At 43.1% G+C, this 15,811-nt stretch overlaps 1 protein-coding gene across 7 annotated transcripts in view; it reads left to right on the top strand.

The window, feature by feature from the left end:
* Positions 1 to 15,811, top strand: part of DNAH1 (dynein axonemal heavy chain 1) — a 236,653-nt gene that overhangs the window by 50,504 nt on the left and 170,338 nt on the right. For all 7 annotated transcript variants that reach the window (XR_013229078.1, XM_077325858.1, XM_077325859.1 and 4 more), the window contains 4 exons: positions 3,172 to 3,329; positions 5,880 to 6,091; positions 11,593 to 11,891; positions 15,141 to 15,291. Coding sequence is in view for 6 of the 7 variants with exons in the window: in XM_077325858.1 (XP_077181973.1) it covers positions 3,172 to 3,329; positions 5,880 to 6,091; positions 11,593 to 11,891; positions 15,141 to 15,291 (820 nt within the window). In the remaining variant the exon portion in view is untranslated. The remainder of the gene's footprint in view (positions 1 to 3,171; positions 3,330 to 5,879; positions 6,092 to 11,592; positions 11,892 to 15,140; positions 15,292 to 15,811) is intronic.

Here is a 15,811-nt window from a genome sequence, read left to right on the forward strand (position 1 = left end):
TTTGGATTGGATGGAACATATGATTCAGGCATGATTGTTTCTACCTGTTTATATTGGCCCTTGACCCTGGAAGGACCATGTGGCACATGAATTTGGGTTTAATCAGGTTATAGACTTATAGGAAGAACTGCAGCCTAGCTTAATTAAATACTTAGCACATTACAGACCTCCGGGGAAAGGAGGCAAGAAGCTGCCATGTTCAGGTTGTCCTGAAATTATTAGAATGTAAGCATGTGGCCATTGGGATGCAGTTTATTGCATTGTGGTTCCGACTAGGCCACATTGCCTGTAGAAAAACAGTACTTATGAAGCAAACACCTCTGCCCCTAGTAGTGGCCACATTCAGATTCCCACATTAAATCTTCAAGAATTCAGGGCAGTGTGTTACATGCCATGTCAGCCTTACAGAGCAAGCCCTGCCCCACTCCTGTTCTTACAATACATAGAATCATAGAATAATAGAGTTGGAAGGGACCTCACGGGTCATCTAGTCCAACCCCCTGCACTATGCAGCACACTCACATCCCAATCGCTTATCTACTGTAACCTGCCACCCCTTTGCCTTCACAGAATCAGCCTCTCCATCAGATGGCTATCTAGCCTCTGTTTAAAAATTTCCAAAGATGGAGAACACACCACCTCCCGAGGAACTTCTTCTGGATGTTTAGATGGAATTTCTTTTGAATTAATTTCATCCCATTCGTTCTAGTCTATCCCTCTGGGGCAAGAGAGAACAATTCTGCTCCATCCTCCATATGGCACCCTTTTAAATACTTGAAAATGGTTATCAGATCCCCTCTCAGTTGTCTCCTCTCTAGGCTAAACAGACCAAGCTCCCCCAACCTTTCTTCATATGTCTTGGTCTCCAAACCCCTCACCATCTTTGTTTGCCTTTCTCTGGACACGTTCCAGTTTGTCAACATCTATCAACAACTGGGGTGCCCAAAACTGAACACAGTACACCAAGTGAGGCCAAACCAGAGCAGAGTAAAGTGGTACCATCACCTCCCGTGATCTGGACACAATACTCCGTTTGATACTGCCCAAAATTCCATTCACCTTTTTAGCCACTGAGTCACACTGCTGACTCATGTTCAATTTATGGTCTACTAGGACACCTAAATCCTTTTCGCACATGCTACTGCCAAGACAAGTCTCCCCCATCTTATATTGGTGTATTTGGTTTTTCCTACCTAAATGCAGAACTTTACATTTGTCCCAATTGAACCTCATTTTATTCAGTTTAGCCACTTCTCGAGCCTATCAAGTTCATCATGTATTCTGTTGCTGTCTTCATTTGTTTGCCACCCCTCCCAGTTTAGTATCATCTGCAAATTTAATTAATATCCCCTCTAATCCCTCATCCAAATGTGTTGAACAACACAGGCCCCAGGACAGATCCTTGGGGTACTCCACTTGTCACTCTTTTCCAAGAAGATGCTGAACCATTAAGAAGTACCCTCTGGGTACGATTTGTCAACCAGCTATTGATCCACCTGACAGAATTAGGATCCATTTCTAACACTCCCCCTACAATTATTGATTATTTGTTTATACTCATCCTTGGTAATAAGGCCTTCTTTCCATTTCCTAAATGAGTCTTTTTTATTCCTCAAATCTTTTGACGACTGCTTATTGAGCTACCTAGGCTTCCTTAGGCTCCTTCCATCTTTTCTTCTCAAGGGAATTGTTTGTTCAGTATTTCACTTTTAAGAAACTCCCAGCCCTCTTGGACTCCCATCTCTTTAAGTCTTTCTGACTACGGGACCTTATGCAACATATCTTTTAGTCTGTGAAAATCAGCTGTAAAAATCAGTCTATACGTACAACTACGTAAAGATTTTCTCTTTCCCTCGATTGAAAATTCCAAAAGCACACGGTCACTGCTACCAAGTGTGCCCACTACTTCCACCTCATCTACCAGTTCTTCCCTGTTGATGAGAATCAAGTCTAAGATAGCAGAGCCCCTGGTTCTCCTCTCTACTTTCTGGGAAATGAAGCTGTCAGCAAGACAAGTTAAGAATTTAACGAAGTTTGCATTTTTAGCAGAGTTGGTCTTCCAACAGATATCTGAGTAATTGAAGTCACCCATGACCACTGTTTCCCGTTTTTGAAAATTGTGTAATTTGGTCCAGCAGTATCTCATTCAAGTCCTCTGACTGGCTTGGTGGTCTATAGCAGACCCCCACAATAATACTACTCTCATTTCCTACTCCTTTTATATTTACCCAAATACATTCAATTGAACTTTCATGCTCGGTTGCCTGTATTTCTTCACAAGTATAAAGATTCCTAATATATATTGCTGCATAATATATATTGCTACACCTCCCCCCTTCTTTTCTTGTCTGTCCCTTCTTAAGGCAGTCCTGTAAACTGATTTGAGTGTTCCATTCAGCCTCCTCTGGGGTTTGCATTCTATCACTTAATCATTGTGATGACTAATTAGAATTTTTCCCAAGTGCAAAATGTTTTGATTATACAAGGTATGTTGTGGTTCAGGGTGAAAAGTAGTGCAGAGTGGGTGAAAACATCTTCACTCCTGGCCCATCTGGAACAGCCTAAACAGAAGATCTTCTTTGGAGGTAAAACATTCCTGAAGCAACCAGCTTGTGCCTGCACTGCCCCTTCAGTCAAAAGATCAGTGGGTAAACTGTGTCTGGCAAAGGCCGAAGGGAGGACTAGAGCATTTCTAGGGCTTAAATACCTTCAAGCACACTTCCTCGAATGCACAGTGCCTAGCTGCACATGATCAAGTTGCATGTCCTTTTCAAGGGCCATAACAAATCCTTTCTGCAGGCTGAGAGATGGAAAATTCTCAGAGTATGCAGAGCAGTGTTGTAATCAGCATGATATAGAAATCTAGAAGTGAAGCAAGAAACATAAATGGAAATATAGTTTCTAAAGTTCTCCCTCACGGTCATTAGCCATACAATCCTAAATGCCACACAATTGTACCCCACTGGCTCCTGAACTTTCTGCATCACCTGCTGCCCCATTCTGGGTCTACTGTGAGAACCTGTTAATACACTTCAGACACTTTTAATGAAGAAGCAAAGCGTAAGTGAGCATAGGGGAGTTGAATATGAGATTGCAGGTATGAGTGATGCAGATGTGTCATTTTGAGTGGTCATTGTTCATTCTGTTAATTAGTTTTTTAATTATACTCAGCGTTTTAAATCGGCTGTATCACCTGGGGAAAGAGGTGTCCCTAGACTATGAACGTACCATGAACAAGATTAACTTTGACAGAATTGTCATTTCCAAGCCTCAGACATTCTCTTATGTCACGCTGCCTGAGAAAGAGGAAGAGAAGGTGCCGGAGAAGGGTAGGTGGCACAGCAGAGATGAGCAAGCTCTTTCTAAGCTGTAAAAACCTATTTGTTGTGTTTAACGTTAAATTCTGTTAGATGTGATGCAGGAGATAATATTAAGAAGAGATTAATTATGTCATAGAATTGTATCTTTTCAGGAGGTTTGCAGGGTGGGCTTCTTGCATGACCAAAAGGGGAGTCCCATTAAAGGGCTCAGGTGGTGCAGGACAACCAGCCTAAGAGCTGACACATTGGCCACACCCCAGGAGGATGGTGATGGATAGGAATAATGGTTTGCAGGACTTCCAACCTTAACAACAGTCCTGTGCCCTTGGTTACCCCAACAGGCAAGTTGGAAAAGGTGCTGACAGCAGCTTGGCTGTCAGCCATGCCCATTGTTCCCAGCCTGTGCTGCCCCGAGACCTGAGGAACCTATAATAAATAAAGTTTTGACCTTATTCTTCAGAGTGCAAAGTGTCTGTATTGCCCCCCCCATACACACACACAGTTGGGTGGTCCCCACTCCAGGAACAAAGTCTAATCAGGTCCACTTGGAAGGAAGTTCTTACTTCCAGGAAAGTGTTTTTAGGATTGCAGCCATTGTCCATAAGGTATCTTATCCATTTGGTGCCTCTTAATAATTGTGAAATAGCCTTGGGGGACCAACGGTCTGGCCTCTCCAGGGCCAGTCAGGGTGCAGCCAGCTTTCCAGACCCCCAGGAAGCACTGCCTCTCCCCCACCCCCTTGCCCTCAGTGCTTCCCGGCAGCCTGAAAAGCAGCCGGGAAGTTCTTATGAACAGGTTTTAAAGCTAGTCTTTTGATATATTGAAATACCCACAATGTGTACGTCCTCTCTGAAGTCACCTTGTGAATTACATTGATCCAACCCAGTGTTTAACCCTTACATTGTGTACTTCATTTTAACCAAATTAGGTAACATGCACATTTTAATCTCTACCATACTTTTGGAAGAAGGAGGTTGCATTGTACTCATAGGGTGATCCAACAGAATGGGATGTAATCCTATAGTTCATTAATCCTTTTCATGCCAAATAAGAAGGGCTGTTCATATACTTGGGCCAGCATTTCCTGCTACTGAGCCTGGCCTATGAGTCCCTCTCCCCGCACCTGTTCACTGCACCTCTTCTTTTATGTTCTAAGTGTCAAGCGATGACATTTTGATTTTCCCAGGACTTTGTTGGTGAATAACTGTTTGGTTTTCTACGCTCTGTTACTATCATTTTTCGGTTGCAACTGTAGCTGTTTGCCCATTTTTACCAATGAAATATTGATGCTTGTAGCACTGGATCCTACTGATCCATTGTACTAGAAGAAGAAGAAGAGTTGGTTGAAGTATGCCGTTTTTCCCTACCCGAAGGAAGCTCAAAGCGGCTTACAGTCGCCTTCCCATTCCTCTCCCCACAACAGACAGAAAAATGAGGAAAGATAAGGTGCAAAGAGGAGTGCGATTAGTTGCTGGCACTGGAACCTGCACTGGAACCTGCATGACTGCTGGGAGCCATCTATAAACTGCTCGGGGAGTGGTATACATAATTGGTTAAGGGGGGCAGGCAGAATCCGGGATACGGGACCAAGGGGCCCCTCACCCAGACTGAAAAGAATTCCAGCTAATTGGGTGAGGGGCCAATCGGAAGGTGCGAAGCGTTACCCAACTGCCTGGAGTTCGCTGCGGGCCGGGGACTCGGCAGGTAGGCGGCCGGCCGGGGGAGGCTTCCCTGCGGGCCTCAGAGCAGGTCCACCACATCCCCGATGCGCCGGGCCTGCTCCAAGGCCCACAGGGAAGCAGGGGAATCTCCGGGGAGGGGGGCAGGTGGGGGAGGCTTAGCTGTTGGCATCGAATCAGGCCAGTGTGTGGGGGGTGCTCGGGGGTGCGTGGGCCGCTGCCATGGGGCACTCCCCCTTTCAAAGCCCGCTCTTATGAGTGGGCTTTAAAGACTAGTCATACATAAAGAACTAATCAGAAGTCACAAGAAGAGGTGGTCCACTGTTTTAAAGAGCAAGAGGGAAGTTGATGGAAGTTGGTATGGTAAGGAGTAGGAGTGATGAAGATATGCTGCTTTTTCTCTACCCAAAGGAGGCTCAAAGCGGCTTACAGTCGCCTTCCCTTTCCTCTCTCCACAACAGACACCCTGTGAGGTGGGTGAGGCTGAGAGAGCCCTGATATTACTGCTCTGTCAGAACAGCTTTATCAGAGCCATGGGGAGTTTAAGGTCACCCAGCTGGCTGCATGTGGGGGAGTGCAGAATCGAACCTGGCTTGCCAGATTAGAAATCCACACTCCTAACCCCTACACCAAACTGAAGAAATGGCCCTGCTTCAAAAGGACACAAGCTGTAGGCAAGAGAGTTTAAAGAGGGATTAGTAACCAAAGTATGACTCCTTCAAAGTATTCTAGTGGGAACAGTTTCTATTGCTCATTTACCTGCCTAACATGCTTAAGGAACAGTGTCTCTATAGCTAACAAGTAAGTGTGTGCACAAGCTTAGCATAACTGTTATGACACCACTTTTGCAACTTAGTTAATATAATGTTTTTGCCACCAGGTCTCATTGAGGTCCCAGAGTACCCATTTAATGAGCAAAGAGAAGCGTTCAGCTTTGTCTCCCTCCTGACGCGACCAGAAGTCATCATGGCTTTGTGCCAGGTGCGGGATGAATGCAATAAAACTGCTGCGATGTCACTGTTCCATTCAACCTTGACTAAGTATGGCCGATTAGAGGAGTTTGAACAAATCCAGACACAGACCTTTTCTCAGGTAAGACAGAGGGGAGAGCTATTTTGCAGAGATGGGGTTATGCAAAATGTAAGGAGCCTATGACCAGACTTATTGGACTGTGTGCTGTTGAGGGAGAAATATAAGAAAATCCTTGTGAATAATCTGCGGTCAAGGAGGGTCGCAGTTGTTCCAACATGGTGATCTATTCTCTTGTCCATGATTAAGAGGCTTTTATTTTCCCAAAATCAGTTTGGGTAGGATCCAAGTGATGGTCATGCACACAGATTTTTCATGAGGTCCTGTTGTTTCCAGCATTCCCTTTTCAGAAGATAACCCCTGATATTCCTCAACAATCTTTTATTTCTTCCAATGCAAAAAGGCTGTTTGTCTGGCAGGAACAAAAGCAGTGTAAAAGGAAACGATGGGCAATGTACATACTGATTAAACTTATCATGAAGGGAGGAAAAAGGCAACACCTTTTAGTGGGTTATTTTTTAAAAATGGAGCTGGAAATTAGAAGGAAGAGTTACAGCTGCCCCGTTTTAGTTAAAGCAGGAGTTTTTCTTAGCCTGTTAAAAATAAGATGTAATGCCTCAAATGAAAATCCTAAACTGGATCAAGTCCTACATAGTAAGTTTTCTTTCAAAGTTGATTCTTATGGTTGTTACCACTACTGGAATATTATTATCATTACTAAAAAGGTGGTTGTTACCATTGCTGGAATGTTTATTGTTGTTACTGTTACTGGAATATTTATTGCAGTAGATAGCAGTGTTCTGTCTGCATTCTAAGTGGTGTTTTGTGAGATAAAATGCATGTAATATCACTGAAAGCTGTTTTTTGTAGATGAAGTAACCTTAGAAGAAAATACATGATGGAGAAAAAGAAAGAAAAAGTGCTTAATCTGGCTGCCATATTTTTACTTCAACCATCTCTGTGTGCCCCTACCCTTGTATTCCAAATGCATGTTTACCCTTACAAATTTAGATGGTTACACACAGGCCAGGTTACACACAGGCCTGTGATGAGAATTACAGTAGAAAGGCAGCAAGTAGAGAACGGTTAAGTACCCCCTTCCTGCTTCTCCTATGTTGCAGATCACTCAGTTTCCAAAGGTACTTTACCTAGAAGCATCAATCATCAAGGTTGTATTACATTGCTAACCTCAGCTCTTACATCTGTCCCCCCCCCCAAAGAGCTATACATCTTCTTTATTTTATTTCTATTTGGATTAATAGATTTGAATAGTAGAGTCTAATGTAATGAATAGAATATGCAGGAGTCCCCGACCTTTTGGCACATGGAGGCCACATTAGGGTGCCCAGTGCCTAAAGAGGGCCACATCTTAAACCAAAATGTAACAAAATTATTAACCTACTTATTTAGATCAAAAGTAAACATTCAAAGGTAAATGAAAAAATGCTAACTTTAATGCAATCCATTTTGAAACAATATTTTACCATGGAATCCTACACATGCTTACCTAGTGTGATTTTTGTGGCTGTTTTCTGTTAGCCAAGGCACTGATGTCCAAGTCAAGGTTTGTGACAGACCCTCTTAAAATGTCATGTAAATGTTCATCTGTAAGCCTTGACCTACACTTCGATTTCATAATTTTCATCTTGGAAAAGGTTTGTTTACAGATTTATGTGGTGCCAAAGACTGTGAACATGCCTGCAGCAAATTTCTTTAGGTTGATAAATCTGGTAGACCAGAATAGAAATCTAACAGACTATTTTCTTTGTAAATGTCTCTTAGATGATCACTGGCTTGCAAATCAATTAGTTCCATCTGAAAAAAGTTACTTGCATCTTCTGGTGCTACTTCAAATGGATTCTGAAACATTCTTATTTCCTTTCCAAGCTTATGGCAATCAGTGAATCTGTTCTGAAATTCTACCTGCAATAGGTTCAGTGCTTTGATGTCTTTCAAAATTGAATTGTAAATTCTCCTCCTCCTCAAATTTTAGTCCATTGCAGCATGAGAAGTTTGAAAAGTTACCTTCACTAACTTGCTTCACAAAATGCTTAGTTTTGCTTCAAAAGGTTTCATGTCAGTATACATGTCACACATAAGTTTTCCTTTCCTCTACAACTTTAGATTCAATGTGTTCAAATGTAATGTGTTCAAACCTACACCAGTTTTACTTCCCACCATATTTCTTGCACCATCAGTTGTGATGCTTTTCAATTTATTCCAACTCAGACCAAGTTTTCTACTGATTTACACACCAAGAATATGTTTTCTGCAATTGTGGTGCCTTTCAAACTCTGCAGTGCACCCAACTCTTCTGTAATTCTGAAGTTGGACTCTATCCCCCTGATAAAAATTAGTAGTTGAGCACTGTCTGTAATGTCATTGCTCTAATCTAATGCCAAAGAAAAAACTCAAAACGTTTTGCCTTGACAACCAGTCCCATATGCAGCTCTTCTCCTAATTCTTCAACGCTGACACAACTAACACAAGATACCTTCTCAGGGCACATTTCCTCCATTACTTTAACCATGCACTTTTTAACAAATTCACCATCAGGGAATGGTTTACAACGCTCAGCAATACATTTAGCAACATGATAGCTGGCCCTCACAGTAGACAGGTTTTCTTCAACGTGCTTTCTAAAACTATTTTGCTGCAAAAATATTAAATTTTTAAGAGAGTTTATCTTGTTCATTCATACCTCTCCTTGATATATTGAGTAGCTCTTGTGACAGGATTCAAAGTGCCTTTTTAATATTGTACTCCTTTCATATTGAGACAGTTTCAAGACATATCAGATAAACTGCTTTATCCTTGTTTAAAACAAAGAAGTACTCAGTAGTCCATTTGTCATTAAAGACACAGTGCTCACCTGCAATGTTTCATTTCTTTGAAATAGAACTTCCTTTTGCAGACATCTTATAGTTTTTTAGCAGAGCAGCAGTTGCAGAGTTTCAGTATGATCCTTGAATAAATAAAAATATGAGTAGCACAATTTTAGGGGCGTAACTCCTCCCTAAGAGCCTCTTGTGGCGCAGAGTGGTAATGCAGCCGTCTGAAAGCTTTGCCCATGAGGCTGGGAGTTCAATCCCAGCAACCGGCTCAAGGTTGACTCAGCCTTCCATCCTTCCGAGGTCGGTAAAATGAGTACCCAGCTTGCTGGGGGGTAAACGGTAATGACTGGGGAAGGCACTGGCAAACCACCCCGTATTGAGTCTGCCATGAAAATGCTAGAGGGCGTCACCCCAAGGGTCAGACATGACTCGGTGCTTGCACAGGGGATACCTTTACCTTTACCTTTAACTCCTCCCTTTCCTATTAAATCCACTCCACTCTAGCTGCTATTACATGGGAATTTTAAATTCGACCATGGCAAAGAAGAGAAGAGACCCCTGCTCCCCCCATCCACAACAGTTCTCAGAAGCACTGGGCTATATACACAGGCTAGGAACAATGTTTTAAATATTTGTTTTTGTAAATCTTGCCTACCAGATGATTGAGTTGCAATCCTAAGTATATGAATACTATGAGATTTATTTCTTAACTAGGGGCAAAGCCCGTTGTATTCAAGAATACAATGGGCACTAGAGCTTGGCAGTGGGAAGAGGAAGGGGGGGTCGTCCAGTCTGTAAGGGCATGGGGTTGAATGTGTGTGTTGTGTGGGAGGTTGTGGTGGCATGGTGGCAAATGATAGCCTGGGTTTGGAGATATGGGTGTCGGTAACCTGTGGTTTGGAATGTTCGTTGAGTGTGGGAGAGGACTGACCTTTGGGAATTGTGGCATAGTGGTTACAGATTAGTTTCTCAGAGCCATGTCTTTCAATAGGTGAAGGGAAAATCAGACTGGAGACTCTTCTTAGGGGAAGATTACATGGCAACCAATTCCCCCCAGTTCTGCGTCATTTCCCTTCTTGTGTGAATGAGGCCACAGACACCGAAAAGCCCCTCTGTCCTAATACACATGGGGTAGTCACAGTACACAGGTGTCCACCCTGTTCCTTCTTTTCCATTTTTTCACTGTTGATAAAATGTTACTTGCCCACATGCTTCTTTCATGGTTGCTCCTTAGAAGAAGAACGGATTTTTGAACCCTGTTGTTTACTACCCAGAGGAGTCTCAAAGCTGTTTACAAACACCTTTTCCATTTGTCTTCCCACAATAGTCAACTTGTGAGGTATGTGGGGCTGTGAGAGGTCAGAGAGAACTGGGAATGGACCGCAGTGACCCAGCAGGCCTCAGGTGTCTCAAAGCATCTTCCAATTGTCTTCCCTTTCTCTCCCCATAGCAGATTCTCCATGAGGGAGGTGGGGTAGAGAGCCTCACACGGAAGCTGGCAATCCTAAGAGGAAGACTCTCTGTGCACAGCAGTCTTGACCTTAGTAAGGTTTTTTTATACTGTTTTTTTATTTGCCAGACCATGGTTGAAAAACGTTATTGCAGTTCCCATGTGTCTCCGGCCATTTACTTGTTCACTATTTACAGTTTCAGGCTGTAAATATTTATTTAGATCTTCCTGCACTTTCCAGACACACAGGACGGACGCTGGTCTGCCTGTCTGTGCCCCAGAACAGTGGTCCCCAACCTGCGGGCCGCGGCCTGGCGCCGGGCCGCGAAGGCCATGGCGCCGGGCCGCAGCTCCCTCTCCCTGCCCCCGCCCCCCGCAGTAAAAAACTTCCCAGGCCGCAAGCTTGCGGCCCAGGAAGCTACTTACTGCGGGAGGGCGGGAAGAGGGAATCAGGGCCGGGCTGCGCCTGTGCAGGCCGCGCCCGCGCGGCCCGATCCGCGGCCGTGGTTCCTAGGACAGGGTCCTAGTTAATTGCTCTCAGCATTCTAGATTTAAAGATACACCTGCTCACTATTCTCCCATTTTATTTATTTCCTTGACTGTTTTTCCCCTGGAACTGAACCCAAACAAATGATAATTTTATAAACTAAGCTTGTTATTCCTGTTTGGATCTGGAATCTGTTAAATATTTTCAACTAGGGGCCAAGCCTATTGCATTCAGGAATACAGTGGGCACTAGATTAGGGGGTGGAGTGGAAGAACTCAGCGGATGGCCTCTCCCTCCCCCCAGGTCCTGAAAAGGCTGCAGGCAGCTGTTATGGAACTCACTGGCAGGAACAGCTCTCATGCAGAAAGGATCTGCAGCCTCCAAGCCTCAGAGGGAAGTGGAAGGAGTCAGGGGTGGGGGACAGAAGGTGATTGGCTGGCCGCTGGACAGACAGGCAAGCCAGTTGGAGGAGGAGGCACTCAGGGATGGGACAGCTTGAAAATGAACCTGAGTGGGTGTTAAGCGCTGAGTGGCATTTAAGCCATGAGACATGCTCCTCTTCCAAGCCCTTACCATAAATATTAAGTGGAACAGATATGCTGCATGTTAATTTATTGCTTATAGTTTACCTGTAAGTATGGACTGGTAATTCCCATTTCATTGTATCTGAAAAGGTGTGCATGTATACAAAAGCTTATACCTTGAATAAAACTTCTTTGTTCTTAAAGATGCCATTTGACTATATGTTTAGTCCTGAGGTTAAATTGACATGCTTTGTTCTGTTTTCCTCTAGATTTCAATGTTCCTTAAAGATACATGGATTAATACTCTAAAGATAGCAGTGAGAAGCAGTCTGAGGGACATAGGCAAAGGCTGGTACAACCTATATGAGACCAAGTGGGAAGTGTACCAGATGTCCAAGCTTCACCAGCTCATGGAGCTTATCAAGTTCATGTTACAGGACTCTGTACGTTACCTGGTGCAGGATTCACTGGTTAACTTTGTCCAGCTCTTTTTGGATGCCTCCCATAGTGTTTTGAATTGCCGTGAAGATATGGTCTGGGGAGATGACTTTGTTAACAGCCCATACAAGTAAGGAGATGAATGAACTGATGCACTGGTAATAAAGAAAGGAAAATACCATATTGATCACTATATTTTAACTATATGGCCCAAGGGCTCTTCATGTTCTGAAATGAACCTTTTGGCATAGTCTGTGTTTTATGAAGCCCATATTGCAATCTGTAGGACCAATCCCTCCCTGGCATGCTTCAGCCTGCTCCTTGAGTCAAACCTCGTCAGCAAAGAGCTTGGACCTGCTTTTCCAGCAGGGCATTTTCTGCATCCTTCTTATATACAGCTTGGTAGAGAGCCAGCTTGGTGTAGTGGTTAGGAGTGTGGCCTTCTAATCTGGCAAGCTGGGTTTGATTCCCCACTCCACCCCCACATGCAGCCAGCTGGGTGACCTTGGGCTTGCCACAGCACTATCAAAGCTGTTCTGACAGAGCAGTAATATCAGGGCTTCCCTGAATTCTGAATTCAGGGGAGAACTTATACCTTCCCTACAGAATAAGCCCAACTCAGGGGTGATCCAAGACATGTTGTCAGATAAAAGCACTGAAATAACTTCTGTTGTGGCCAGATTTGCTAGGAGAGCAATCAAAACAAGAAAGAGCTGGGTGGATTCAGAGCAACTTAGGTAGAGATAGTCTCAATTGCTTGAGATAATGCTTGTGAGTTTTAAAATTAGAATGATTCTTAATATTAGGGCTCTCTCAGCCTCACCCACCTCACAGGGTGTCTGTTGTGGGGAGAGGAAAGGGAAGGGGAATGTAAGCCACTTTGAGATGCCTTCGGGTAGAGAAAAGTGGCATATAAGAACCAACTCTTCTTCTTCTACAGTTCTCAGCAGTGCAAAGCAAGGGGTTTGGGTTTTTGTTAATGGCTTAATTCCTTCCGGCGTTACAGAGCAAATTGGGCAACAGATCTGTTTATGAAGATAAATTAGGAATGTGTGGAATTTCAAGTGTGCTGTGTGTGTGTGGGGGCGGGGTATCAGCATATACTATGTGAAATTAGACAAGAATTGCACTGTCCTGTTTGTTGCTTTCTCTCCCCCTTGGTAGCATTTATACTCCTTGTGTATGAATTCATTCTCAGCTTACACTGCAAACTAGGGTGGCTTGGATGTCAATCAAACTGAATTATGATCATGATTTAAATCACTGTCAGTAAAACTGGATATATTCAGATTATGCATGATGGTTTTCTAAATAAAGGCTCATTCTTACTGGTTGCTATACTTGGGCCACCTCATGAGAAGGAAGGACTTCCTGGAGAAGAGCCTAATGCTGGGAGCGATTGAGGGCAAAAGAAGAAGGGGACGACAGAGAATGAGGTGGCTGGATGGAGTCACTGAAGCAGTCGGTGCAAGCTTAAATGGACTCCGGGGAAGTAGAGGACAGGAAGGCCTGGAGGATCATTGTCCATGGGGTCACGATGGGTCGGACACAACTTCGCACCTAATAACAACAACAATACCCTTAATATTTACAACCTAGATGAAGGTTTCATCTTTAGAATATGAACTTCTAGTTTCACAGTTATATCAGAAAACTAATGATTCTTTGATTATTTACCATTGGAAATAGATAATCATGAAATCATTGTGAGGTGAACAATTCAATTTAATAGGTTATTTGGACAGATTGTCTGCTGTCTTTTGCAGCTCATATTCATTTTCTTGTTGGTTCATAACCTGGAAAAGAAAAACAAGCTTTCCTGTTTTATGTGGTCCCAAACAATTTCTCAATTTAGAATGAATGAGTCCAAAAGAAGAGAATATTTGTTCTGTGCCAGCAGAAGCAGCTACTGCTGTTTAAAGAGTCTCTAAATACAGTTGCTTCCACCAGTTCACCTGTTTCCACTTAAAGCGATTTTATTTGAAGCGTCTAGTATCCAATCCATACCTCTTCATACCTGCTGTCTGTTCTCTGTTTTTTCCATCCCCTCTGCCAACTCTCATTTTTCTCCATCCTTGCCAACCCCTGTTCTCCCCTCCTTGCTTTCCCTGCTTTCTCTCCCTTCCTCCTCCCCCATCCCCTTCTATTAGCAGGTACCATTTGGGTTTGCTTCTCCTCCTCCTTCTTTTTATCCTTTAGCTGGTGATTGGTGGAGCAGGTTTTCCTCTCAGCCAATACACTGCTGTGGGTGCCACTGGATTTTTTGCCTTGTTTATAATATACTTCCACTCTTGGCGATTGGTGGCAGTAGTTTAGGCCATACGGATAGTAAATCACTGGTTTCTAAGACCTTCCTTGATCTGTTTCTTTGGCTCCAGTCATTGGATCTTCTATTCAGTTGATTTTTCTTGACAAAGGAGTATATGAAGCAGTCTACTGTTCATTCTGCAGACATGGCCAAACTATTGCAGTCTGTGCTTTTGGATTTGTTCTTTAATTTGCAGCTGATTGTCACATTTTTGTCCAAATTGACGCATTTCAATTATGATCACATAGAGATACCCAGAATCTGCTGCAGGCATTGCATCTGGAAGGTTTGCTCCGGCAATTCATGATGCCACCCAAGCTGTTCCCACCCCCTCATGATAGCTATATATCTAATACCATGTTGCTGTTACTGTTTTTTAATTGGCACTAGGAAGAGGGTATCTATATTGAAATATAATCATTACAAATTGACCAAATTATGAAGTCACTCCTAAGCCCTGTTGTGAGTGGTAGGGGGAGATACGTTATCCCAGGTATTTTCGGCTGTCGCAAATAAAAGGTGAATTGGTTGTTACCTCTGAATGCAGTTAATGAGCTTCATCTACAGGCAGTTGAGTAAGTTTTACTTTATCAGAGAGAGAGAAAGAGAAAGAGAGAGAAGAGTAAAAACAGGAGTACAGGGTGAAGCACTGCCCAGGAAAGCTATTCTGCCTTCATTCTAAGCATGTTTTCAAGGGCAGATTAGATTAATATATATGAGATGGTTTATAGTGAATACCATCTCTTTGCAGAGAAAAAGGAATGACCCTCGGCATCCCTTTAGGCTGTCTAGCCCCAGACCAGGGAGAGAGATCCTGAAGCATGCCTAATGCTGATGTGCATTTACATTACAATAATCATCCTCGTCCCATTGAACTTGCTAGATGTGCCTGCTGATGGTAATGCACAATCCCATTGAGGGTCTCTAGGTGTGTATAATGAGCCTAGGTAGAACTGGAGGAGGGCCTTTATGTTTTTATGAGATAACTCAGTTCAATGGTTTTAAAAAGAAGTTATCAAAGCAGCCAGTGCCAAAATTCTAACAAAAATGTCCATATTTTCCTTTCTGCAGGCCGCGAAAAAATCCTGTGTTTTTAGTTGACTTGATTCTGGACAATACCGGGGTTCATTTCAGTACACCCTTGGAGAATTTCGAGACTGCAGTTGTTTCTCTGTTTAATAAAGGGATCTTGGCTACCCACACCATACCACAGCTGGAGAAAGTGAGTGGGGGATTTAAGATACCTTCTCATTCAAATATGATCTGTTATTCAAAATGCATTTACATTATTGCATGCTTATAGATGCTATGTGCTTACGTTATGGATAATACACTGCCTTATTAAATCCAAATCTGTTATATTATTATCCCATCCTTCCTCTGATGAACTCAGGATAGTATCTGTAGTTTTCTTCTGTCAAGTGTTTTATCCTCACAATAACCCTTTGATATTAGACTACATTCAGGTGCATAAACTGCTCACCATGATTGTTATAGGACTTGAAAAAGTGCAGGGGGGGAAGTCTTCTGGGGCTGCTATGCTGCACATTCTATCTGGATTGAGACTCTCAAGTAGCAGTCCAAATCTCTAACCACCCCAACACACTGGATTTGTATTTCTGTACCAATAAATAAATTGTGGTTGTCTTATTTCTGCATCATATCTTTGTCAGTGTTACTGTTATCGGTAGATACTCAGAATAATTGGGAGTGCAAGTTCATGTGTTACTTCCATGTGAAAT

The sequence above is a fragment of the Paroedura picta genome, chromosome 3 (assembly GCF_049243985.1).
Source record: "Paroedura picta isolate Pp20150507F chromosome 3, Ppicta_v3.0, whole genome shotgun sequence".
In the NCBI taxonomy this organism is placed as follows: Eukaryota; Metazoa; Chordata; class Lepidosauria; order Squamata; family Gekkonidae; genus Paroedura; species Paroedura picta.